The sequence below is a fragment of the Alternaria burnsii genome, assembly GCF_013036055.1.
Source record: "Alternaria burnsii strain CBS107.38 chromosome Unknown 698, whole genome shotgun sequence".
NCBI classification, from domain to species: Eukaryota; Fungi; Ascomycota; class Dothideomycetes; order Pleosporales; family Pleosporaceae; genus Alternaria; species Alternaria burnsii.
The window spans coordinates 644,474-668,094 of NW_024066111.1; the positions used below are offsets into that span (position 1 = coordinate 644,474).

General features: G+C 51.6%; 10 protein-coding genes across 10 annotated transcripts; 5 read left to right on the forward strand and 5 right to left on the reverse strand.

The window, feature by feature from the left end:
- Window positions 1-51: 51 nt before the first annotated feature.
- On the reverse strand, window positions 52-4,011 carry GT037_004375 (pin domain-like protein; the record flags this gene model as incomplete). Its single annotated transcript, XM_038929422.1, has 1 exon — window positions 52-4,011. The coding sequence occupies one exon, from the start codon at window positions 4,009-4,011 to the stop codon at window positions 52-54; it is 3,960 nt and encodes a 1,319-aa protein (XP_038787694.1).
- Window positions 4,012-4,351: 340 nt separating this feature from the next.
- GT037_004376 (patatin-domain-containing protein) lies at window positions 4,352-6,981 on the reverse strand (the record flags this gene model as incomplete). Its single annotated transcript, XM_038929423.1, has 2 exons — window positions 4,352-6,234; window positions 6,285-6,981. The coding sequence occupies 2 exons, from the start codon at window positions 6,979-6,981 to the stop codon at window positions 4,352-4,354; spliced, it is 2,580 nt and encodes an 859-aa protein (XP_038787695.1).
- A 329-nt stretch (window positions 6,982-7,310) lies between these two features.
- On the forward strand, window positions 7,311-8,867 carry GT037_004377 (glycoprotease pgp1 mitochondrial precursor; the record flags this gene model as incomplete). The annotated part of the gene is made up of 3 exons (XM_038929424.1): window positions 7,311-7,691; window positions 7,741-8,591; window positions 8,666-8,867. The coding sequence occupies 3 exons, from the start codon at window positions 7,311-7,313 to the stop codon at window positions 8,865-8,867; spliced, it is 1,434 nt and encodes a 477-aa protein (XP_038787696.1).
- Window positions 8,868-9,856: 989 nt separating this feature from the next.
- On the forward strand, window positions 9,857-11,803 carry GT037_004378 (uncharacterized protein; the record flags this gene model as incomplete). The annotated part of the gene is made up of 2 exons (XM_038929425.1): window positions 9,857-9,906; window positions 9,955-11,803. 2 exons carry the CDS (start codon window positions 9,857-9,859, stop codon window positions 11,801-11,803), a joined length of 1,899 nt encoding a protein of 632 aa, XP_038787697.1.
- Window positions 11,804-12,166: 363 nt separating this feature from the next.
- On the reverse strand, window positions 12,167-14,402 carry GT037_004379 (uncharacterized protein; the record flags this gene model as incomplete). The annotated part of the gene is made up of 3 exons (XM_038929426.1): window positions 12,167-13,185; window positions 13,241-14,204; window positions 14,343-14,402. The coding sequence occupies 3 exons, from the start codon at window positions 14,400-14,402 to the stop codon at window positions 12,167-12,169; spliced, it is 2,043 nt and encodes a 680-aa protein (XP_038787698.1).
- Window positions 14,403-14,811: 409 nt separating this feature from the next.
- On the forward strand, window positions 14,812-15,543 carry GT037_004380 (uncharacterized protein; the record flags this gene model as incomplete). The annotated part of the gene is made up of 1 exon (XM_038929427.1): window positions 14,812-15,543. One exon carries the CDS (start codon window positions 14,812-14,814, stop codon window positions 15,541-15,543), a length of 732 nt encoding a protein of 243 aa, XP_038787699.1.
- A 632-nt stretch (window positions 15,544-16,175) lies between these two features.
- On the forward strand, window positions 16,176-17,159 carry GT037_004381 (uncharacterized protein; the record flags this gene model as incomplete). Its single annotated transcript, XM_038929428.1, has 2 exons — window positions 16,176-16,210; window positions 16,259-17,159. 2 exons carry the CDS (start codon window positions 16,176-16,178, stop codon window positions 17,157-17,159), a joined length of 936 nt encoding a protein of 311 aa, XP_038787700.1.
- Window positions 17,160-17,503: 344 nt separating this feature from the next.
- GT037_004382 (uncharacterized protein) lies at window positions 17,504-17,932 on the reverse strand (the record flags this gene model as incomplete). Its single annotated transcript, XM_038929429.1, has 2 exons — window positions 17,504-17,608; window positions 17,681-17,932. The coding sequence occupies 2 exons, from the start codon at window positions 17,930-17,932 to the stop codon at window positions 17,504-17,506; spliced, it is 357 nt and encodes a 118-aa protein (XP_038787701.1).
- Window positions 17,933-18,473: 541 nt separating this feature from the next.
- GT037_004383 (uncharacterized protein) lies at window positions 18,474-21,031 on the forward strand (the record flags this gene model as incomplete). Its single annotated transcript, XM_038929430.1, has 5 exons — window positions 18,474-18,654; window positions 18,702-19,764; window positions 19,814-20,050; window positions 20,425-20,537; window positions 20,595-21,031. 5 exons carry the CDS (start codon window positions 18,474-18,476, stop codon window positions 21,029-21,031), a joined length of 2,031 nt encoding a protein of 676 aa, XP_038787702.1.
- Window positions 21,032-21,295: 264 nt separating this feature from the next.
- GT037_004384 (uncharacterized protein) lies at window positions 21,296-21,899 on the reverse strand (the record flags this gene model as incomplete). The annotated part of the gene is made up of 2 exons (XM_038929431.1): window positions 21,296-21,572; window positions 21,637-21,899. The coding sequence occupies 2 exons, from the start codon at window positions 21,897-21,899 to the stop codon at window positions 21,296-21,298; spliced, it is 540 nt and encodes a 179-aa protein (XP_038787703.1).
- Between the last annotated feature and the right edge of the window lie 1,722 nt (window positions 21,900-23,621).

The following is a 23,621-nucleotide window of genomic DNA, read 5'->3' on the forward strand; positions in this document are numbered from 1 at the left end:
GGATAGAGTAGGCATATATATGATACCAGATGATTCTACATATACCTCTAATTATCTGGCTGTTTTCCCTTTCCGTGTCTTCCTGGGCTTTTTCTTCGTAGGTTCCTTGTAGAGCTCGTCTTCCTCTTCCTCTTCTTCGATATCCGCGGCCACATCTGCCTCTTCCTGCTCGGCCAGGGACACGGGCTTACTCGCAGCTTTTCTCTTCTTCCTCCCCGTCGATCCACTAGCTGTCGCATTCGCACCTTCAGTCTCTCCATCCTCAGTCGCTGCCGCATCACTCCTCCCCGCTAATCGAGTCAACGCGGCCTCCATTCTCTTTCCCGCAGCTGACATGCCCTTCTTCTTCCCACTTGGTCCGCTCTCTGCATTCCTCACTCTCGGCGCAAAGGCTCCCGCTCCAACGCTGCCCTCAAAGAACCTCGTGATGTTTGCCTGCGTACCTTCCTTCTCCCTCCGATTCATGTCCCTAATGACAGGAACGAGCACCTCATCCGTTCTCTCAGAACTCCATCCAATCTGGGAACTCAAGAATGTGCGCAAAGCAGCCAGATCAGGAACACCCCATTGGAAGGGCTCAGGATCGCTATCGACCTCAGGATGAAGATAAGCTTCCGCAACACGAGGATCGGGAAAGGTCGGCGGCAAGAACAGTTTCGTGGCCTGATTCTTGCGGAACCTTTTTCGGAAAGGCTTTTTAGCATCATCCTCTTTCTTGATAGTTCCATTTTGAACGCCATCCCACCACAATCTGAATGACTCTAGGTCTTGGAACTCGGAAAGGATCTCTAATGCGGTGACAGGTCCGATGCCAGGGATACCTGTTGTGTAATCACTGCCGAGCAATTGTGCGATGGCGATCATTTTCTCACGTGTGAGGCTGAATTCGTTGGTGAGGTCTTGGGCAAGGTAGCATTCGACGAATTTGGCTGCATTGAACATGTTCTTGTAAACACGGGTACCGCCGAAGAGGAAGGTATCGGAGTCGTCGGTTACAATGCCGTCAACAAGACCAAGATTCACAAGTTCGGCGCATTGAGCTTCTGCTTCCATCGGAGCTGTGATGTATGGTAGTCCGAATAGGGTCAGTAAATGCTGACACTCTGTGATCATAGTCTGAGTAACTTCATCGGCATCTCGACGGTCTTTCTTCTGCTGTGCGCGAAGTTGTTTGAGCTCATCGTCAAAGTTCACTCGAGCGGCAGTATTGTTGCTCACTTCCTGAGCGAAGCGTGCGTGCTCTTCTGCCTCTTTTGCAAGGGATGCAAAAAGCTCTTCATCCTCAGGGTCGGAGTATTGATCTGACTCGTTGCCTGTCAGCATTTCAAGATGCCCATGGTCGTCCGCTACGCCACTGTGAGGCACAATAGGCTTTGTCAAATCGTCTGGGCCTTGCAAGGGAGAGAGTTCCCTCTGAGGTCGATGTGGCCTTTGCTGACGGATCGGGACATCTTCGAATACGGGAGATGGGGACTTTGGTGGTACAGCTTCTGCGACGGATTCGTTTTGCATAGGCACATCCTCGAACTCTGGCGATGGCGACTTCGTGGGCTCAGGCAAAACATTGATCTCTGTCTGCATCGGTACGTCCTCGAATTCCTCTGATTCTTGGGAAGGAGACCTTGAAGGCTGCTTCGCAAGTGACTCTGATATCTCGCCATTAGTCGCTTTCTGTTGTGCACGTTTCTCTTCTTCAGGTTCGCTTTCGGACCAATCTACTGGCTCATCATCGGAATCGTCCGCAAATGGAGTTTTCTTTGTCAAGGCAGGATCCTGGCGAGGAGGTGACTTCTGCTGCGGAGAGAGCGGTTTGGGAGGTTCTGCTTTGATTTTGTCGGCAAGATCGCCCATCCTCAACTCAGGGTCCTCAATTGGCACGTCTTCCATTTGCGCATCAGCTCCTTCATCCGAGCCGACTGCAGCTACTTGCTTCTGGCTCTGACTAGCGGGCGCGTCGAGGTCGATAATTTCCTTGGTTTCTGCCGTCCGAAGGCTTGGGAGCTGCTGAAACTGAAATCTGGACTTTTCTTCTTGACGTGCCTCTTCCCACTGTTGCTTCTCTTCTTCCCGCTGAGCGTTCACTTCTTTTGCAATGTCTCGTTGGCCGCTGAACCATGGCGGGAGTGGCGCTGCAGTCTTCTTTTCTTGCCCGTAGTCCTTTTCAAAGCCTCCTGCGTTATCCGCTTCTAGTTTATCCATCTTCTTCTTGCCCAGGAGGGAGTTCCCCAAGTTGAGCCTCTCGAAAGGCAACGGGCCGTCAAATCCGGCAGCATTCTTTGGCTTGGTCGCAGGTTTCACAGCTGGTGCTGGGGGTGAATCTTGCTGTTTAGTTGATGGTTGTCTTGGTTTGACAAGTCGCTTCGTCTTTCGAGACTCGGCCAATGCAGCCTGGAGGTCCATATCGTCTTCGCTATCGCTCCCTTCAAAAGGGCCTTTCGGCGCAAGCTTGTTACTACGTTGATTTGCCAGCCTTGCGATAGCCATTCCAGAACCCTTCGTTCCAGCGAAAGGGTTGGCCTCAGCGGCACGCCTCTGTTCAAAAACTTCACGCACTGGGTCGTCTTCCGACTCGTCGGCAACGTCTTGCTTCTCTGGCTGCATCGACAACGCAATGGCTTGCTGCAACTGTTCGTTCTCGATATCATCCCCTGCGTCATCCATGTCATTCACGCCATCCACGGGCACGTTCTCCCAATCATCTTCTTCCTCATTATCATCAGCAAGAAATATTGAGTCAGGATCCTGGTTCACTGGAGCAGCTCTCTGCGGTTTGGACTGTGCTGTTTTCTCTTTCCTTGCCTTGTAAAGCTTCCTACGTCGCGTCGCCAGCTCGTTAGCAATAAACTCGCGACCTTCCTTCTCTTGCGCACTGAGGCTTCCCTTGGGCTTGGGCAATCGGTTGAGGCCTTCGATCGGAACGTCCTCGAAGTCTTCGTCATCCTCCCATTCTTGATCTTCTTCAGCAGGACGCTCTGGTAGATCCACATTGATCGGCTTGTGTGCTTTGCCCTCTTCCTTGTTCAACACAACTCCGAGCGCCCAACCGCCTTCTACTCCATCATTTTTGACAAGTACATATTCCCTGTCCCTCTCACCTGCGACGCGGTTGAATCCACCTGCTCCAAAAGCATCGTCGTTCATACCGTTGAGATTCATCAATCGTTGTGTAAGTTCGTTGCGTTCGCGTACACGGTCGATCTGGAACTTGGAAAACGCCATTCTGTCGGGAAACATGGCGTCGAGCTGTTCCTTCGAGTGCCCCATTCTGAGTCTGCTTCGCAACCTGGCTGCGTTCAAGATGTTGTATCGATCGGCTGGAGGCAGACTTTGGAAGAAATGGCCGTCGAAGTCAATCTTGGAGAAATCGTAGACATTGATATCCTCGCCTCTATCAAATTGGCGCGCGTATTCCTCTAACTCCTCAAGAGACATTACCCTGGGATCGTTCGCAGCGCCCATTTCAGACATGGACTTGCCCAGATCTGGTAGATGATACTGATCCTTCCTCTTAAAAGTGCGATTCTGCGCACGCTCCTGATCGTTCTGCAAGAGCTCCTCTGCATAGACCAAGTTATCGGGTATTTCTTCCTCCTGCTGCTGCTGCGGCTCTTCCCTAGGGTGCCTTGCAGCTTCTTTCCGCTTTCTGTCTTCCTCCTCAGCAGCCCTCTGCATCTGTATAGCTAACAGCTTCCCCGCTGTTCTGACTGCATCTTCGCGTCTTCCCTCACGGCGCGACTTGCGATTGCTGATAGTTTGTCGCTTGAGCGCCGGTGCGCCACCATCGAAGACGAAGACGGGCTTGATGCCGATGAAGAGGAGCTTGCATACTCGGCGAAAGAAACCAACAATATGGCTGTTGCGCAGCGCGTTTCCTTCCTTGTCTCGCACTGCTTTGAGGAACTGGTAGATCCAGATGGAGGCATCCACGGCGAGCCGCTTCTTGTTCAGCGTCTCGATCTTAATTGGCCGCGCGCAGGGCTGCAAGACAGTCCAGAGACCGGTGACACCCATGGCGATGTTCCAAAGACGCGGTCCATCGGTCTCGAGGGCTATGCGTTGTGGCCGTCTATGTGCAAGCAAGTTCTGACTGACATAGGCAGCCGTGTGATAGCGCGTCCAGAGCGTGTCCTCGATGACGACATGCCAAGCCGCCGGGTCTAGCCGTCGACGCGACTCTCACGTGCACGAGACACTACGCTCTTCTGCTCAGAAGGTTATACACTTTGTAGAAAACAAACGTTTTCGTAACTGAGAAACCTATTGCGAGACCAAAGTCCGAAACTAACTTTTTGAAAGATTTACCCATTAAAATTGTTTACAGTCTACTCTAGGTATAAGGCAAATGGAAACACTACAAGGCTTGTCCCTCAAGGCCAAGTCCTACTCCAACATTCTGCACTTCATCTTGATCGCCTTCATCATCGCCGAAATCTGCTGCCTCGCCATGATCGTCAGCATCTTCCATACCGGCATCCGTGCCACCAAATGCGCCCCCCTTGTGCTGCTGTCTGCGTCTAGAAGTGTCGTGAGATTCGTCTGCGTCGTCAGAGTTGTCGAAAACCTCGCTTTGCTTTCTTCCTTTGAGAACGCCTATCATGTCGCCGGATGGCCTGAATTCGAACATCGAATTCGGACGGTCGTGAATATATCGCGGATCGCGTGGGCGAGACTTGAGCTCTGTAGAGTGTGTTGTAGCTTGAGGTGACATGGCGGACCACCATCCGCTCAATCGTTTTCCCAGTGACGGACTATCAGGAACGTCTAGTTTTCCATCTGTGACTGCTAGTTCAGCTGGCGCATTCTTCTTCTTCTTGCGAGCGAACGTGAAGCCGAGAGGAAGATTCACGGGTGAACCAGGTCGCGATGGTTCTGCTGTCGACGAGGACTCTGATCCCGATGCTGGATACAGAGCACCACCTTCTGGACCATCGCTTCTTGTGCGCTTCAGCAAGCTGCGGAGGTCTTCCTCGCTCAAAGCATTAACTATATCGTCATCGCGTGCACCACGAGGTCTGAACTTTCGCCTCCCTTCTTGGATAGCGTATTCTAATTTTGCGCGGTTCGCAATGAACTTCAGTTTGGGGAAAGCTGATTGTTGACCAACGTGTATCATGCGTGCTAATCGTTGCGGCGTGGGGTCAGTAAGTATATAGACAAAGTCCGAAGGTATGGATTTGGGCCAGATGGTTATAGTGCCGCTGAAGCGCTGTAGCCAAAGCTCACTCCAGTCTTGACCGAGCGGGCGAGGCAATAATTCGAGATGCCGAAGCACCTTGAGCCATTTATTGAGGTCAAGTTTAAGGTATTGCTCTGTGGCCGAGCCTAAGAAGCCACCTCTCCAGCCGCGTCCTCGCCGGTGAGTGACAGGTCGACCGACCGATCCGCGGGACGAAAAGAAGAAGATGTTAATGTGGGGGTTGACCTGGCTCACGATTGAGAATCGAACATTGAAGTGAAGATTCAGTGCCTTGAGTGGAATGTCCGTTCGCAAACTACCGTCTTTCCACTTATGTCCAAAAGAGTAGGGCGAAAGACTGCCGTCTTTGTTCTTCTTCATCAAGACCACTGGGTTGAGTATGCCCGGAACAGCAGCAGATGCCAGGACTGCTGACCAGACGACGCAGTCTGGGGCTGTGATGTAGTTGGCTAAGATGGTCGGCGAGTGGGGATCAGAGGGCACACATGAGACGTTCAGTATGCGCCCAGTTCTCTGGTATGCCTCCTTGAAGGTCAAACTGCCATGGGTCATCCAAGCACATTTCTTTGCCCAATCGACGCTGTCGAATCTCGCTCCCGTCTTATACCATCTCTTTGACCAAGTGAGGATGCCTTCGTGGCATGCTGTAATTCGATGCGCCAGAGCTGGTACGAGCAGCTTCTTGAGCTCCTCGTCGGTCCTTGTGCATAGCAGTGCAGCCACGAGCGCTCCTCCAGATGTACCCGTGATGACCTCTGGCAGCAGTTCGGCATCCATCAGGGCTTTGGCCACACCAAAGTGGTAGTATGCAAAGGTCGCTCCTCCGGACAGACATAGTGCAGTGCGACCAAAGTTGCTGCCGAGGTGTTTGAACAGGGCGCGCTTGTTCTCTGCATCGAGCTGGTTGGTCCGCAAGAGGAAAGCGAGCGATGTCTCGGCTTCGTCGACGAACTTCTGAACGAGGTCTTTGGTTCCGTAGTAAGTTTCGCTGTACAATCGTGGGTTTTCGAATCCTACGAAGTTGTTCTTCATCGAAGCTAAATCTGTCGTTAGAGACCATGTGTGGTGGTGTGACAAAGGATCCTACCTTCCAAGAGGGCGCGGAGGTCCTCAACAGCAGTGTGTTGGCCTTTGGAGGCATTTGATCCTGATGCAGCCCTTTCCTCTGCTTCGGCTTTCTCGCGCAGTTTGACCATCTGTTGGTGTACTCTTGCGATGGTCTTGCTGTCATAGTATGCGTAGTCAGCCTTCTCCTTCCACGATTCGTTGCCCAGGTATGCGTCTAGCTCCTTTGCCCCCTCTATCCACTCCTCATACGATCTCGCGTCGTTCAGTCGCTGTCTTAGTCTCTGGCGTGTGCCTCGCCATGTTATCCAGTGTTCGTACAGGTAGATGTACAGGCGAGTGAAGACGTAGGCTATGCTCAGGAACAGCAGCCACCCCAACACCACTAGCAGTAGTGGCCACTTGAGCAGTACGTAGACGAAGCCTTCGCGCGTCTCATCCTTGCCGCGCCGCGGGGGCGCTTTGCTCTTCTTGCGCCGCTTGACGCGCTGGTGGACGGGGCGCCAGTCGTTGAGGGCCGAGATGAAGGTTCGCTCGGGCGGCGGCGCTGTGAGGTCTTCGGTCGAGGGCGAGTTTTCGGGCGCAGCCAAGGCCTTTTCGAATTCGACAAAGTGCTCTTCCCGGACAAAGTCGTTGTCGTAGTCCGGTAGCAGGGTGAAGTCGAAGCCCGCCGACGAGTATGGCTCTGGGCCGTCTGTCCTTTTATCTACGTCAGCCATGGGATAGAGAGTTGTCGGATATTGATCGCATCGTCAGGATGGTTCGGGGTGAAGACTCAGGTGATGTCAAATGGTCGTGTTGGCATGTGAGGCTCGAAGCTTCGGGACGTACGTCACTCCTGACTCGGAACCCTTCCGCCGTTCCTGCAGGATTGTGCGCGCGCCTGCATGCACATCGTCAACGCGTCTGGCCCTCAACACCCCACCTCACGCGAACCAGCTATACACTTGTTGTCCTGCGAGGCATGCGACCTCGGTGCAGCATATTCCAAGCCGTCGTCCGATCGCGAACGCTTCACCCGCCGCAATGGAGGCCTCGACGCTGCTTGATGACACTCGCCATCGAGACGTCTTGCGATGATACATCAGTAGCTATAATCGAAAAAGGAACGCAAAATGGTCGGCCGACAGCGCACCTCCGTTTCCACAAGAAAGTGACATCAGACAATGCCATCTATCAAGGCGTACATCCACTGGTATCGCTTCTGTCTCACCAAGAGAGTCTTGCTATTCTTGTGAACGAAGCCATTCGCTCTCTCCCTATGCGACATGGAGCGCTTCCTTCAGAGGCAGGCGGGACACAGGCGGGTGCAGTAGATATTGCGGCGAGGAGGTTGCCCGACTTTGTGTCGGTCACTCGCGGGCCAGGCATGCGCAGTAATCTCTTCACTGGCCTTGATACTGCAAAGGGACTCGCTGTCGCATGGCAGGTACTGCACTAGCTTCTATACAAGGACCTGCTACTGATACATCTGCTAGAAACCTCTCGTTGGAGTCCATCACATGCAAGCTCACGCCCTCACACCACGCATGGTCAGCGCCCTCGAAGCTCACGTTGAGCAGAAAGATTCGTCCGCCGAAACAGTCCTTCACGATCCGACAACAACCGAGATTACTCCCAGGTTCCCGTTCCTGTCGGTTCTTGCATCTGGAGGCCATACGTTGCTCATACACTCGGCATCTTTGACAGACCATCGTGTTCTAGGCTCTACAAATGACATTGCTATTGGGGAGTGTTTGGACAAGATAGCACGCGTCGTATTGCCTGCAGAGATAATGCAGAAATCGAAGAGTACTATGTACGGAGCGCTTCTAGAAGCGTTTGCCTTACCAGACACTCCACGAACACGGCCAACACCTGGCGACTCGTCCACAGCTGCTTCAACCCCATCTGAGTATACTGCCAAGACCTACCTAGAAACCTTCGGCTATCAATACAGCTGGTACGAGGTGCCGGTGAATCATGAAGACGCGATGCAGAAGAGCGCAACCAAATGGGGCTGGGCTCTCAACCGACCACTGACCAAGGCAGGTGGAGGGGTCAAAATCAACAGTCTTGAGTTGAGCTTTTCCGGCATTACCACAATGGTTGAGCGCATCGTTCGATTTGGTATGGATTCGGCGACAAGAAAATTCAACAAAATCGAGAGGGCGTCTGTCGACGTCAGTATCGAAGAACGGAAAGATCTAGCACGTGAGACTATGCGTGCTGCGTTTGAACATGTCGCTTCGCGGGTGGTTCTAGGCCTGCAATCCCAACAGGACGTTGTACATGCACCCGCAGTTGTCATGGCTGGTGGTGTGGCCGCCAACTTATTTCTTCGACACATGTAAGTTGATTCATCAGTACGAAGGCATGCAGCGTCGTCGACCAGTAAAAACAAAGTGTGCTAACGGTCATCAGATTGGCAAAGACGCTCTGCGCCCATGGGTTTCCGGATGTTGAATTACATTTCCCGCCACCCAAGTTCTGCACCGACAATGCTGCAATGATAGGATGGGCTGGCCTCGAGATGTTCGAAGCCGGCTACCTCGCTCCACTCAGCATACGGGCAATACGCAAATGGCCGCTAGATAAGCTCTTAGATCCTCCGTCGGATGGGTAAACTCACCACACTACATGCTATGCGTATACATCGCATAGAATAGGAGGGTTCGAAGCACTCTGTATAGGCCGAGAACATTGGTGCCTGGCTGTTCAAGGTCATTTCCAAGCGCCTAGGGAATCAGCCACCATGAATCACCTCGGCTGCCGGCACAAGAAGTATCGCGTGTTTCACTGGGTTCATGGGCACACTCGCAGGCTGTCTGCCAAGGAGGTTATCAGTACGACTTATTGCAATTCTCTTTCGTCTTGTCTAAAGATAGGCCATCTGGAGCGTACTTGGGCCGAGAATTACCCTGGAGTAAATGACTACGAGCCTTTACCTTTCCGAATGCGAATATCGTGGTTCTCGCTTCACCCTTTTCGAACAAACAGGAAAGTGCCAAGCGTGTCCGCATTCAGACCGGGTCTACACGTTACAGAGATAAGGTTGTCGAGATTTCGAGAGATTCAGAGCTGGCACCGGCTCATATGAACATGCAAGGGCACTGCGTGGAGGACCCTGGACTTCTCGGCTGTCCCCATGCATGTCACGATCACATCAAATAGCCAGCAATATAGCCAAACAAGAACCACTCTAATTCTGCCGAACGTCCCCATGTTTCGCCAAATTAACCCTTTGTAGAGCACGATATATCCCTATATTTAGGCCTTTCCAGGTCATGCCACAGCTACACCCGACGGCTATCAGGATATATTGCGCGGCGAGATCGAAAGCACGACCTAGAGCCCGGATTCACAACTATCAAGCATCGCTAATGCAACATCCGCCATATCGCACACGTGCAACCGATGTCTCGTACGGTGCAATGCTGTCTAGGCTCGTATCTTTCATTTACACACAAACTCATCACCTATGTGGGCAGTTCGACCGGAATGACGAACCGAGCAGAGTCTATAACTTCTTCGCATAGTCGCAGTGAATGTGTCAACTCTGAAGTGTGCTCGTATCTTACGATCTAGTTTTGCGTAAGACGCTACTCTTGGAATATGGCTTTTGCACGGAATAGCGTGCTTGCGCTTCTTGGCCTCGCTATTGGGTTGGTCATGATACCTACAATAAGAAACTATCGCTGACTTTCTTCCAGTGCTCATGCAGCGCCTGCAGGTCTACACAATCGCCAGATAGGGGTCACACCACCCAAGCAGAGTGTCTCTTGGGATAATAGTGACTCGGAACCTACCGAAGAGCCACAGGAGCCTATTGTTCCTTCCATACCAACCAATGAGATCAGTCTTGGGACGCCATCGGGGTGGCTCAGCTGGGAAACTACTGGACCAGCTCCTACAGATGCACCCGGAAACCCTGACTACCCGCCTCCAGCCAAGCCAACGGATCAATTCAGTATCGGCACGCCATCTGGCTGGATCAGTTGGGATACCAGTGGACCTGCGCCTACGCCAGCTCCTGAAGAACCCCACTATCCACCTCCGTCCAAGCCAACAGATCAATTCAGTATTGGCAAACCATCCTTCTGGATAAGCTGGGCGACAGATGGTCCCGCACCAACTCCTGAGCCTGAGGAGCCTGCATATCCTCCTACTAAGCCCAGTGATCAGATTAGCATTGGTAAGCCATCATACAGTGTTACTTGGGACGGAGACGGCCCAGGTGCTTCATCAACCCCCAAACCAGAACCGACCTCTGAATATCCCACCGTCACATCACTGCCACCTATTTGGTCCAACGCAAGCACCATCAGCAAAGCTCCTACCACCAGCTCCAAGGCTCCAGTGTCTTCTTCTATCAAATCTGCTTCGTTCAGCAAGGTTTCGTCCACCAAGAAGCCCTACCCACCGTGGCACCCATGGCCACCGAAGCCAACGAAACCAACGTCAAAGTCCACCTTGAAGTCAACAGAAAAGCCAACTTCGACTCCAGAGCCGTCGTCAACCGCGAAGCCAATTCCCTCCCCAGCTCCAGTGCCTACGACAACCAAGAGCGCTTCCATCAGTCTGTCGCCCCCTAAGTTCAGCGTGAGTTGGGATTTGAACAGAAGAGAAGCAAAACCTACTTCTACGACTACCAAGAAGACAAAACCGACTTCGACTAAGAAGACAACGACAACAACGAAGAAGAGTACATCAAAGAGCACATCGAAGTCAACCTCCAAGTCTTCTTCTAAAGCTACAACAACGCCTAAGCCCACTCCTACACCCACGCCTACACCATCACCATCCCCTATTCCTCTCCCTACCCCAACGCCCAGTCCTTCGCCATCCTCATCCCCCTCAAATCTGACCCCTACTCCTATCTATACTTCCACTACTACTCCCCCTGCCGAGATCACCGTAGGCCCGCCCAACTTCAGTGTATCCTGGAACTACGACGAACCCGAGCCTACTCCTTCACCTGAAGAACCGCTTCCCGAAGATGGAGAAGAGCCCTACCCTACCGACCCAGAAGATCCCTTTCCTGAGGAACCTTTTCCAGAAGACCCAGAAGACGACTTCCCACCTCCCTCTCAGCCAACTCAAGCGAACAGCATCGGCCTTAACCCGCCTACCGTAACCGTGATCTGGGGCAAGAAGCGCCAAGAAGATGATGTTGTACCCACCTCATCGCCGGAGCTTCCCGAAGATGATGATGACGATGACTTCCCTCCTCCATCACAGCCAACGCAGCCAAATAGTGTCGGCCTCAATCCACCCACCTACACTGTCATCTGGGGTAAGGAAAAGCGCGTTGCTGCTCCTGCGCCTGAACCCACTGCTGCACCCGAACTAGCTGAGAGAGACGCAGAAGCAGGGCCGAAGCCACAGAATAGCATTGGCTTAGAGTTCCCCTGGCAGAGTATTACGTGGCCGAAACCAGCGCCGCCAACGTATATTTCATGGGGGAAGAGGGAGGATGGTGCAGCACCCACGGCGGTACCGCAGAAGAGGATGGAGACGGTTTATGTAAAAGGGAAGGAGGCTAGGGCTACTCTTGCTTGAGGAGACTGCGAATTAGGAAAAGTGGCCATTGGGTTGCGCGAGCCTGGGTGGGCCGGATAGGGATTCTGACGTAGCATATCCTTGTTCCTCTGACTGTACCAGATCCTCAATTTATTCTCTTGCTTACCAACTCCAAAGTGTGACTGTTCAGCACCCATATATGCTCTTATGAAGTCAAGCGTTCTTTGTAAGTCACTGTCACGAACCTCATCGTAAAGGTGCACATAACAAGACCGAGGTGTACGATAAACATTACTCTGCTACAAACTTGTACCGCAAGTGACCAAAACTATCATACATGTTCTAAGCATAAATATCCAAGCAACCCATTGGGCTGTAACACATTACGTATTTCAACTAGCTTTACGAGGACTGTGCTGGCGTGGAAGCACCTTGGCTACGCACCTGAAGCTTCTTAGGCTTCTTCTTCGGCTTCGGCTCTTCGGACGTCGTCGAGCCGCTTGGCTTCTCTTCCTTCTGTGGTGCGGATGATTCTTGTTGGCTAGACGCTGGTTTCTTGTCTGCTGGATCTTCATCCTTTTTGGGTGTTTGTTTCGCCGACTCTGTCTTCTTCAGCTCAGGCTTCTTTGGTGATTCCTTCTCTGTTGCGTCGTCTTTCTTGTCTTCTTGATCTGCCTTCTTAGCTTCTTGCTTCGTCTTGTTCGCCTTGTCCTTCTCGTTCAGCTTCTTCGGTGCTTTCTTCGCTTTGCCAGATGCGATAGATGATGCGAGATCCTCGCCTTCTTGTACGTCTTCGACCATGAAGTTGGCTGCCATGCACCGTCCTCCATTCTGCTTTCCTACATCCATAGGGCAGGCGCTGAATACAATGACTACATCCCGCTCGGCACGGAACCGAACGAAGCATCGCTTTTTGCCTTTGGGCTCATCGACTCTAAGCGTCACGCCCTTTGTGCCCGCACCGTCGGTTTGGTCACTACCCTCGGATTGCAGAGGCGCATTCATGAAGAGATGAAGAGGCGTGGGTGCGATGTTGACTGAGATGTCTGCGCCAACTGCTTTTGGACCCTTCAGTCCCGCCGTCTCGTTGATTTCCTTAAGCGCGAGGACGAGGTTCTCGGCACAGCTACCATGTTCAGCTGGCTTGTCAACACCTAATGAAGCGTACTGGTTCGCGTCACACGCCGCCGTCAGTGTGTCATGTCCACCGGGCGATGTGTCTTCGATAAGGGTAACGATCGGGTTGCGCAGGTTGGTCAGGAGCTCGTCATCGACTTCTGGCGCTAATTTGTGCGAGGAAGCGCGCGTGTGGGGAAGGGAGAGGTACTCCATTGGAGGTTGCGAAGAGTTCGAGGGATGTGTCGAAGCGTATGCAGAGTATACGGCATAGGCCGAGGATGCGTAGCCTGAACCAGTCGCAGCTGCCTAACGTTACCATCCATTCCTACGATGCAGATCACAAAATCCAAAACTTACCAGCGATGGTTCCAGCGCCTACAGGCGTCTTCGAGAAGTCGTAGAGCTGTTCCGCATAGCTCTTGTTCGGATCGCGGTAATGGCTTGACTTGAACGCGCTCACGACAGTGTTCTTGTCGGGTACTTCGACATTCGGCACATAGCTAGAGAAACTCTTTCCAGTAGGTAGGTATGACGACCACTTCTTGGTATTCTCCTCGTTCTGTTTCTTCTCCTGCTCAGGACTAGGCTTCTGCTCTGCTCCCTGCTTGTTCGCTCCGCCCTTGTTGCGGTATGGGATCGAAGGGAGATACGACGCCCAAGTGCGCTTATTGGGCTGCTTCGATGATGACGCTGTGCTCTCGGTTGTCTTCTCGTTGTCAGGTGTATCAGGAGCTTGTTCGGGCGGGTCTTCAGCAGCTTCTTCTTTTGGACTTTCGACTGCGTCTTCAGTAGATTGAGTTTCCTTGCCACTGCTACCCGCATCCTTCTTCTGCTCCTCCGAATCGTCCTCTACATCTTTCTTCGGCTCTTCCGGTTCGTTTGACTCGCCTTCTTTGTCTTTGGCCGCCTCTTCACCTTTTTCACCCTCCTCCTCCTCCTCCTCCAGAGCCTTCTTCATTTGCTCTGTCTCTTTCTTGACTTGTTCATCATCCAGTTCCTTTCCTTCACCCTCTTCGTCATCTCCCTCCTCAGGTGGTGGGCCCAGGGTAAACGCCCACATACTTACCACTTGCTTGCCATATGTGTTGATGACCTTGATTGTCCTGCCTCTGGGCACAAATGTTGCAACGCCATGGCGCGCGGGTATAGTCTGCAATTCACCAGACATATCTTCGGTCGCGTCGAAATTGTACTCTTCTTCTTTATCTTTTCCCTTCTTCTTACGCTGCTTCTCAACAGCCGACAGCACAGAGATAAGTGCAATGCCAGCGAGAGCGCGACGAGAGGGGACTTGAGGCGCCGTGTTGACAAGTTGTATGCGCTAGTAGCGCCAGCAAGGAAACAGGATAGATGGACAGTTGGTAAATGGCCGTTAGTGTATCTGGCTTCCGTTATGTCGATTTGAACGACGAGTAGCGAGGTATGGAGCATCTACCATATCCACGGATCGGTGACGTACGTGGTGCACATCATTACAGATCGCACGACACGATTCGTCGAGATGGTCGGCAGCAAGCATGGGAGCCCTTGTGCAACGTCCCGCGCGGTCATATCACTAGGATCACGAATGACGCAGCGTAGTGGAACCCTGTTTTGCAATGGCAAAAGCAACGGCAGAGGGACGCGGTTGCGGTTGCCCTAGAAGCTCATTGCTCGCTTACACTTATGGGTCTCATCGCACTTTAAGCAGATCCCTGTAGTGATGGTCATTCTTGGGGTTCATGTGTACACTACTACCGCTGTCCCCACAAACTTCCAACGTGCATACAAAGTAATGCAGCTTGCTTGAGCATCTGCGGCGATGTGCAGTCTTGTATCTTCATCGGAATGCCGTTCCGATCTGCTGTCGCAATCACTATGAGGGGAGGCCTGCAGGACAAAACTGGGCTAGAGCTACTCTTCAACTACCTCGGCCGCTATCCCACACCATGGCCACGTTCCATCCATTCCCGCGGCTTCCTCTGGAGCTGCGAGAGCAGATCTGGAAGGATACCGTCGAACCGCGCACCGTCGATGTCCGGCGTGTTCGAAAGGGGTCTCAACGCTATGGCCAGCTGATCTCGTCTACGCCAATACCAGCCATACTACACTCCTGCCGGGAAGCGCGAAACCTTGGACTTTACGAGCGAGTTTTCTTTGAGGTCACTCCTGCAACAAGGAAATCCAAAGTCAACAACGAGGCTGAGATCGCCATAAAGAAATTCTTCACACCCGATGAGCGGCGGGGAGAAGAAGGACCCAAGGAAGTAGGCTCTCCTGACATGGAGCAGCGCTATGTCTGGTTAGATCTCAACATTGATATGGTGGATATTGGGGCATCTAGGTTCTGCAATTACGAATCGATCGCATCAGCAATCAAGCGTCTTAAGTTTGAACGAGAGAATTCAGACGAATACTTCTACTATACTGAATCAACTGAACTCATGAAGTTTGCTAGTATGGAAGAGATTCACATAGTCTGCGCAGATGGTTTCTGGATGTGGGCTGGGGCTACACACGAGCATTCCTGGCCCTGTGCCGAAGAAAATCTGGTGTTTATTGACGCATTCAATGGTCGGGTTGCGCGTGGCATTGAATTTGAAACGATATGTATACAGACGCTGGAGGACGCTTGGCTAGGAGCTCCTGGCGAAACATTTTCCACTGATGATGAGTCTTGAAGCTGAAATAAGCGTCTTATCTATCTTTCTAGCTGTCGCTAGAGGCATGACTTTATTGGGGTGGAAAACATGGAGATGCATAATGTTACCAATGGAATACTGATGGTTACGCCAAAGCTATTTTACAATACTGTGACTCAAACCAAGTCCTGAAGATCTTTGCTGACCTCTGACGATGGCTCTCCCTTATAATCACCGACCGCAGGCAATCTTGTGATTTTAGTGCTCGCATCCTTGTCACCTGCCTCGCGAGCTGCTCGTTCGGCCTCCGCTCGATCGATCACCTGTCTCGGAGACCTTCAGGACGATTGAGCTAAAATTATCTATCGACTACTGTATTACCAGCCGCACTTGTCCTGCTGTCTTTCGTTTGAACAAGATCGGCCAATGACTATCGGCTTGTGCTATGTGTGACAGTATCTGTTTGACGTTTGCGGCACAGTGCAGACAGCTGCACATCTGGAAGACGTGTCTGGACGTCACACGCAGCAGGATCACCTTGTACTACACCACGCGCATATCGCCTGTGTAAGTATGCGTTGTACGACCCCACATCAAGCGCTTAAAGTCCTGATCATCATATATCATGGCGAGTTCAATAGGTGTTACAGAGTTGACCAAACGTATCAACAATGGGCGAGCCATCAACTGCATGTTCCTTTGAGGAGTGCGTATGCAACACTAGCATACTGACCATGTAACTGATAGCGTGTAGACTCGTCCAATCAAAACTGTTCACATTCTATGTCGGGAAAGAAAAGAAGGCGTTTGTGGTTCATTCTCAAGCCATTGCCGCAACCTCATGGCATTTTCATGCGCTCGTCAACAATGGCATGGCGCAGTCACAAGAGGGATCCGTTGAGTACCCCGATATGGACCCATGTGATTTTGCTCGATACGTTGAATATGCGTACCGCTACGACTATACCGTGCCAAAGTGGGCTTTGGACGTTGAATCATCAATAGATGAACCAGATACAGATGTGTCAACAACAGGTCCAGTAGAGGTAGAGGAGCCACCGCCGCCACCGCCAGAGGAACCGGAAGACAACTCAGACGATCAGTGGGATTATCCTACTGTTATCAGAATGGTTTCAGTGTTTGGACACGCTTACGCACCGAAGAGGAAGAAGTCGAAGAAGTCTCTCAATTTGCGCAGAAGGTTCAACGCGGAGGAATACCTTACGTCAAATGAGCCAAAAACAAAAGCATTTGCTGATTGCATACCCAAAGAGAATACCGAGCATGAACAGGATTTCACGCCCGTCTTTCTGGCACACGTACGTCTCTATACTTTCGCTTGCATGCGCCTCATAGACCCTCTCAAGCGTCTGGCTCTGCACAAACTCCATCAAACACTCCTCAAATTCAAGCTTTACGATCGACGAGTAGGCGACGTCGTCGAATTGGCTAGATATGCGTACGATCATGGAGAAGATAGGAAGTCCAACGGGACTATTGAAGATCTCAGAAAGTTGGTGGTTGAGTACATAGCCTGCGAAGTGTCGATCATTGGGAAGCACAAAGCGTTTGCACCCCTGTTGCAAGAAGGGGGAGAATTTGTGGTTGACTTTTGGGGTATTATCGCCAAGGAGAATCTTGGTCTGTACGCATAATCCACTTCTTAGTTGATCGATCTCTTTTCTCCAATCTAACGTTGTCTTGTCAGCGCTATGTGACTTTTGCCATTGTTCTGTGGCCAATGCCCCGTTTATTCTTGTTCTAGAGCGCTATTGACCCGAGATACCATTGCACCGATTCCCCTTCATGTCGCAATTCATTCCGTATATTGGTAATCTTTGCTCATCGTCCACCTGCATACTGTAACCACGAAGCGTGTGTGGATCCCTCCGACTCTTGTCTCACACTCAGATGTATACGCAAACATCTCTCTATGCGCATTTGCAGATATGAAAGGTTTTCCGGGGTATAGTCGCGGTCATATTTCTCACGTACTCGCTCAAGGCGCTGCCGTGACAAATGCGCTCATAGCCTTCACCGCGTTGCCATCATGCGCGCGCAACAGCTCCGTCGCCTTTGGCTTTGTAACTTCGAGCTCGTTAACCTGTTCATACAAACGTCAGTCATGTCAATTGCTTGTCATTCTTTCTATCCATCTTTCACAAGCTCGACTTACCAGTAGGGTAACATCCGCGGCCTCAATTTTGACATTCTTCTTGTCGCCTTCTTTCTTGTCCTTGACATTCAACCCTTTCATCGCTTTGTCTAGTGCCTTTCCATCGACTTCCTTCTTCGGGCCGTTATCGCCTTCTTGTGGCGCATCGAGAGTTGAGAGGGCGGCGGCGGCTTTGCGGTCTTCAGCTGTACTGGTTGGTGCGTGAGGGTCGGCAGCGCCTTCCTGAACATCGGAAGGTTGGGGCTCTGCCATCTTAGATCTTGGTAGTAACGCGGTATGAATTTGGAGACTTGAAAGAATAGGTGGCGGCCTAAGGGCTTACACAGTTGGTAGAGATAGATGGAATGACGATTGTGGATTGGAGAGCTGCGGGATGTGGGGTAGCTAAGGATTATGGAAATGTAGCCAATGGAAAAAAAGAGCGGCCATTATTGGCTGTTATTTCTAATTTATGCATCCTACACTACGGGCGCACACACACCCCGAACACGGAACATAATGTTGCAAAAGAAAACTAGCACGAGAGCGGTCGAGTAGGCGCTTTACGTCTATCAGCATATTCGAGGTAAGTCGGCCTCGTTACGTCATTGTGTATTGCGCGCGCAGTCCGCTTTTCGTTGCAGATTTTGTCCCTTGAGTCATGTGCCTCTGCCCTTTGTTCACGTCTCCATGCAGGCGAATCCTTGCCGCATTGCCATATTAACAAGTGACTCGAAGCTAGTCTTTTGTGTCGCGCCTAGACAACCTTGACTTAGTCACCAAAACTGTGTATCACCTGAGAAAGCATCACACTATGGACAGCGAAGGACACGCAAAATTGACCGACTACGTCTCCCAGTTCATGGCAGCAGCCAGCGGCCAACCACAATCGCAGTCATCTCAACCCACCATGAGCGCAAACTCAACGCAACTGCCTAAAAGGCCAAACCAAGAAGCTGAGGCAAACGGCGAATCCGAAGCATGGTCGCCGGCCTGTAAGAAAGCACCGTGGATACTAAGGTCGATGTACTAACAAGTATAGCTTGGAGGTCGAAACCCATTAAGCAAGTCGTTACCTACGAAGACCAAGCAGCAGTGTCTTCTGCCTTGACCAAGCTATCAAGTCTTCCGCCAATCGTCACCCCAACAGAAATTGCCAGACTCAAGGCTAGTCTCCGCGATGCTGCACTTGGAAAGTCGTTTTTGCTGCAAGGAGGTGACTGCGCCGAATTGTTTTCTTACTGTGCAGACAACCCAATCGATGCAAAGATCAAGCTTTTGTTGCAGATGAGTTTGGTTCTGATATGGGGTTCGAATAAGCCTGTCATCCGCATTGGTCGCATAGCCGGACAGTATGCTAAGCCAAGGTCAAGCCCAACTGAGATGCTGAACGGCAAGGAGGTTCCCAGCTTCCGTGGCGATATTCTTAACGGATATGATCCTGATTCCCGAAGAGTTGACCCCGAGAGGTTGGTCAGCGCTTACTTCCACTCTGCAACGACCCTAAACTACATTCGTGGACAGCTGGCAAGTGGCATCGCTGACTTGCATAACCCTCTGGACTGGGAACTTGGTCATGTTCGGGACGAAGAGTTGCAGTCAAAGTACACGAAAATTGTAAACAGCATCTCTGACTCACTACGGTTCATGAAAACTATCGGTGCGGATACATCCGGTCAACTACAAACAGTCGACCTCTTCACCAGCCACGAAGGTCTTGTGCTAGAGTATGAACAAAGCTTGACAAGGAGGCTCAAGCATCCCGCTGGTTACAAGCCTTCGCAGCCATCAAACGACGGCAAGGGTTGGTATAACACCTCTGCTCATTTTATCTGGATTGGAGACAGAACTCGCCAGATCGATGGAGGCCATGTGGAGTACTTCCGTGGTATCGAGAACCCCATTGGTATCAAAGTTGGACCATCGATGAAGAACGATGAGTTGGTCGAGCTGCTTGACATTGTCAATCCAAACAAAGAGGTTGGCAAGATTACGTTGATTACGCGTTATGGCGCGGACAAGGTTGAGTCTATGCTTGGCGCGCACATTGAAGCTGTCAAGAGCAGTGGACACGTTGTAGTGTGGCAGTGCGACCCTATGCATGGGTAAGTCGACCTTCAATATGTCAAGCTTCACTCGCTAACATATCAATAGCAACACACGCAGCACGCCTACTGGCATCAAGACCCGCTCTTTCAACAGCATCTTCTCTGAGCTTTCATCAGCACTCAAGATCCACAAGGAACACGGCTCCTTCCTTGGCGGCATGCACCTAGAACTCACTGGCGATGCCGTTACGGAGTGCACTGGAGGAAGTGAAGGTTTGGTGGATGAGGATCTGAGTTTGAACTACACAACATACTGCGACCCTAGGTTGAACGAGAAGCAGGCGTTGGAGTTGGCTTTCTTGGTCGCAGGGCACTACCGCGCAGACGAAAAGCTCCTTTAAGCGTATAGCGTTGTTGCCTGAGACTATCATGGGACGATGTCGCTGAAATAAAATTACGATTCGTTGAATACTTCGCAAGCATCACCCAAAGTAGTAAACCCCTTCATGACGCGGGAGATCTTCACGACATCATCAAGTTGGTCCGAGCTTCACAAAGTCCCATACGTGCATCTTATCTTTCCCCCCGTTATCACCACGCATCTCAACATTCTGCAACAACCCCACATTCAGCATACCCCTCAATAACGATAATGGGCTCTTCGGCTTCTAAAGGCGCAAAGGCTGCTGGCTCTGCCGCACGCCAATACCCTACCAGGGCTCCTACAAGTACTACACAAAGGGCTCCCGCGCCTTCCGCACCTGCACAGGCTCCTACAAGGGGACCGACTGTACATCCCGAGATGCAGGCTACAGGAGAGAAGACGGAAGGTATGTAATATTGCAGTCTTAAGAGAATTGGCGACGCAGTACTAATTTTAATTCCAGCTGTCTTGCAAGATGCGCGCGATCCTGCCTTCGCATCTCGATTGAGCAGTCTCGGTGCTGTGCAACCGAACCCACATTACTCGCCTTCCTCTCAATCGCAATTCGATCCTCGTCGTAACACCTCGCCCAACTTGCCCTCGGATACCATGATGCAATCGCTACCACAGTCCGCGTTCCCAGACCCGCGCAACAACCCTGTACTGCGAGTACTAGAGGCAAGACAAAAGATAGCAGATCAGGCGGAAGACGAGTTGCGAGACGTGGGTAGGAGAGATTTCCAAGGGAGAACATATGTGGATGCTGGTGTCATAACATTGGCGATGATGAGACAGGCCAAGGGAGAACCCGATTCGAGGATTGAAGACGCACTAGGAATCAAGAGGGGCAGGCTGAGCGTGTTGGGTAAAGGTACGGTGGAAGCTGTAGCCCTGGCCTGAGCAGACGATATCGAAGACGTCACGACATATCCGCGAGACATCTGAAGGCGAATGCAGCGGCGTCATACGGCCAGCGGGGATCGATTTGATCTGCAAAAGAGAGTACATGTGTACATACGAAACAAGAACGAGAGAAGATCGTGTCAACACCAAGCTCAACCTTCCCAACCGGTGCAATGCGTTACCCTAGTCGTTACCCAAACGCCAAATCAACACCGGAGCAGATGCAAAGAAACAAAGGAAATGGCAGAATTGCGCACGCAATCATGATTCGTCGTGGTCCGCGTTCTCATGGATGAAATTGTTCAGCGCCATCAGGGCTTCTTTCAGGCACTCTTGGTCAACCTCAAGACCATCTCGGCACATTTCGTCGTAGCCTATCCGGACAACGCCACCACTGGCGCCCATGCGAGATCGTTTCTGGTTCCATTTGCGAGCAACTTCCCATCGCTTACGGGTTTGTGTAAAGGGCGGGCACGTATCGGCGATTTCCCTACTCTCGCGCAGGATTGTGAGAGCGTTAAGGACGTTTAGGAATATGCTACACCCGCGATAGTCAGTTCCTCCTCCAATTCAACGCAAGCAGTGTTTGTCGAATGACATACCCTTGTGTAAGCTCCAAGTCATGATCCCATCCATACGCCACAGTACTGAAGCTGTTCCCTTGCGCCACGATATCCAAGAAGACGAAGAGCGATTCTTCCACACTTATGTCCGGAGTAATTTGTGATGCGACGTTTGCCAGGATCCAGTCTGAGAGTTCAAAGAAGGTCTTCTGGTCCATGTGCGCGAAGCCTACGAAACGCTCCGGGACGGTGAACATGAGCGACATGGCTCGTCGCGCGCCCATGGCCTCTATGCAATCCATTTCGCCGAGAAGATGTGTAAGACGTGAGATAAGACCGAGAGGTTGATCGAAAAATAGGTGTGGTGATGTGCTAGTAGCGTGCCCAGATGGTGGATGGGCGTGGTGTTGGAAAGCGGAGTCGGAAGACGTCAGGTGAGACTGAGGAGTAAGACTGGATGAATGATGAACAGATCCAGCTGCATGCGTGTTGCGGATATCGGCAATAGTACTGTCTAAAGCGACTTCCCAATTTCAACAGCAAATCCGTCGAGTTAATTTTTCCGAATGTTTAAGCAAGAAGCGAAAGGACAGTCTAGACGCCTAAAAATGACAAGGTGAGGTTTGGAGCGGGTTCCCACGTTTCCAAGCTTTGTTACGCAAGCTGAAGGGCAAGTGAAGCGCGCCATCATTTGCGCCCATTCACACAGTGGGGCCGTTGTCCGTGTTGCTGCACCGCACGACACTCACTGACGGTCTCTGGCATGTGAAAGTCGTGCACGCTCCAGGCGCATATGACATCAGTATCCAATCAGACTGGTGGATCCAGACCTCGTTGCGGCATGCGCGACGCCGGAGATTGATTGTCTCCTTTGTCTTACTTCTTTGTCCAGAGACTATCGAATACAACAGAGTCGAGCGACATCTCCTATCCTCCTACAGCCTCCCCCTAAGAGGGCAAAGGAACACGCGCCGAACTGCCTGCCGCACGCAGCTTGACATTGCGGCGCGGACGCGAGGATTGGCCGAGACCAAACCGTCGCTTTGTGTCCCTCTAGTGAGCAAGTGGGTGGAGCTAACTGCGGAGCTAAGAGGCTAAATGTAGCAGGTGGGTTTGGTCTCGCGTCAGCTTGGCGCATCACGGGTATTTTCCAGGTTCGGCTTCAAATGGGCATCGAGGCTAATGGGTAAAAAGCAATGACTCTGCTGGAGAGTCTTTGGTAGATGAGGGAAACATGATTCCTTTATGACGATATCGGTTGAGGTTCCATACGGTTTGTGGTGCAGCCAGAACAGGGTAAGCTGCTAAGCTTCTCAAGCTAGATTGGGTGGAGGCTCACGTGACGATCATCAGTTGTCTTTACCCGCCTCACAATAGCGAGCTGAACGAGAGCGAGATAATTCATATTCTCAACAGCCGTATCTCCGTCTCAAGTCTTGCGAGATGCATCGCGCCCGGGACACCACCTTACTTTCCACGCGTTCCTGTGACATCCATCTTGAGCATCTCACTAGTTAGTTTCCCATCCCCACTCTAAACCTTAATGCTTCGCCGCATCGATTCCATCGGAAGAACTGCAAGCCATGCCATCATGCGTCCAAACCAAAAACCAAACCTCATCTAAGTTACCCATCCCGTAAATGCTTGTCTCAACAGTCAGGCATGCAAAATTACGCAGTATCAGGTTTGTCAACGACTTCTTATCATTGCACGCACGCTGAGGTCGTCATCCGATCAAGGCACGCGCGCGGATGTCACCCCTCCCCTCCCGCTACCCAAGCGTTCAATAGTCGCAACGCTTAACATTATATCGTTTCTCCGCACCGCGTACACAGGCGATGCGTGCGGCAACCTTATCATAAGCCAATGGCCTGGCTTAACACTTCTCCGGGTCGCGTCCCGAGATGTTGGTATGACGGCTGGTCTGGACGTTCTAGGACTAAACTTTGGTAGGCAGTGAAGACATAATGTAGCTTTGACGTTGCAGAAGCGCAAAAACATTTCGAAGCACCATATGCCGTGAC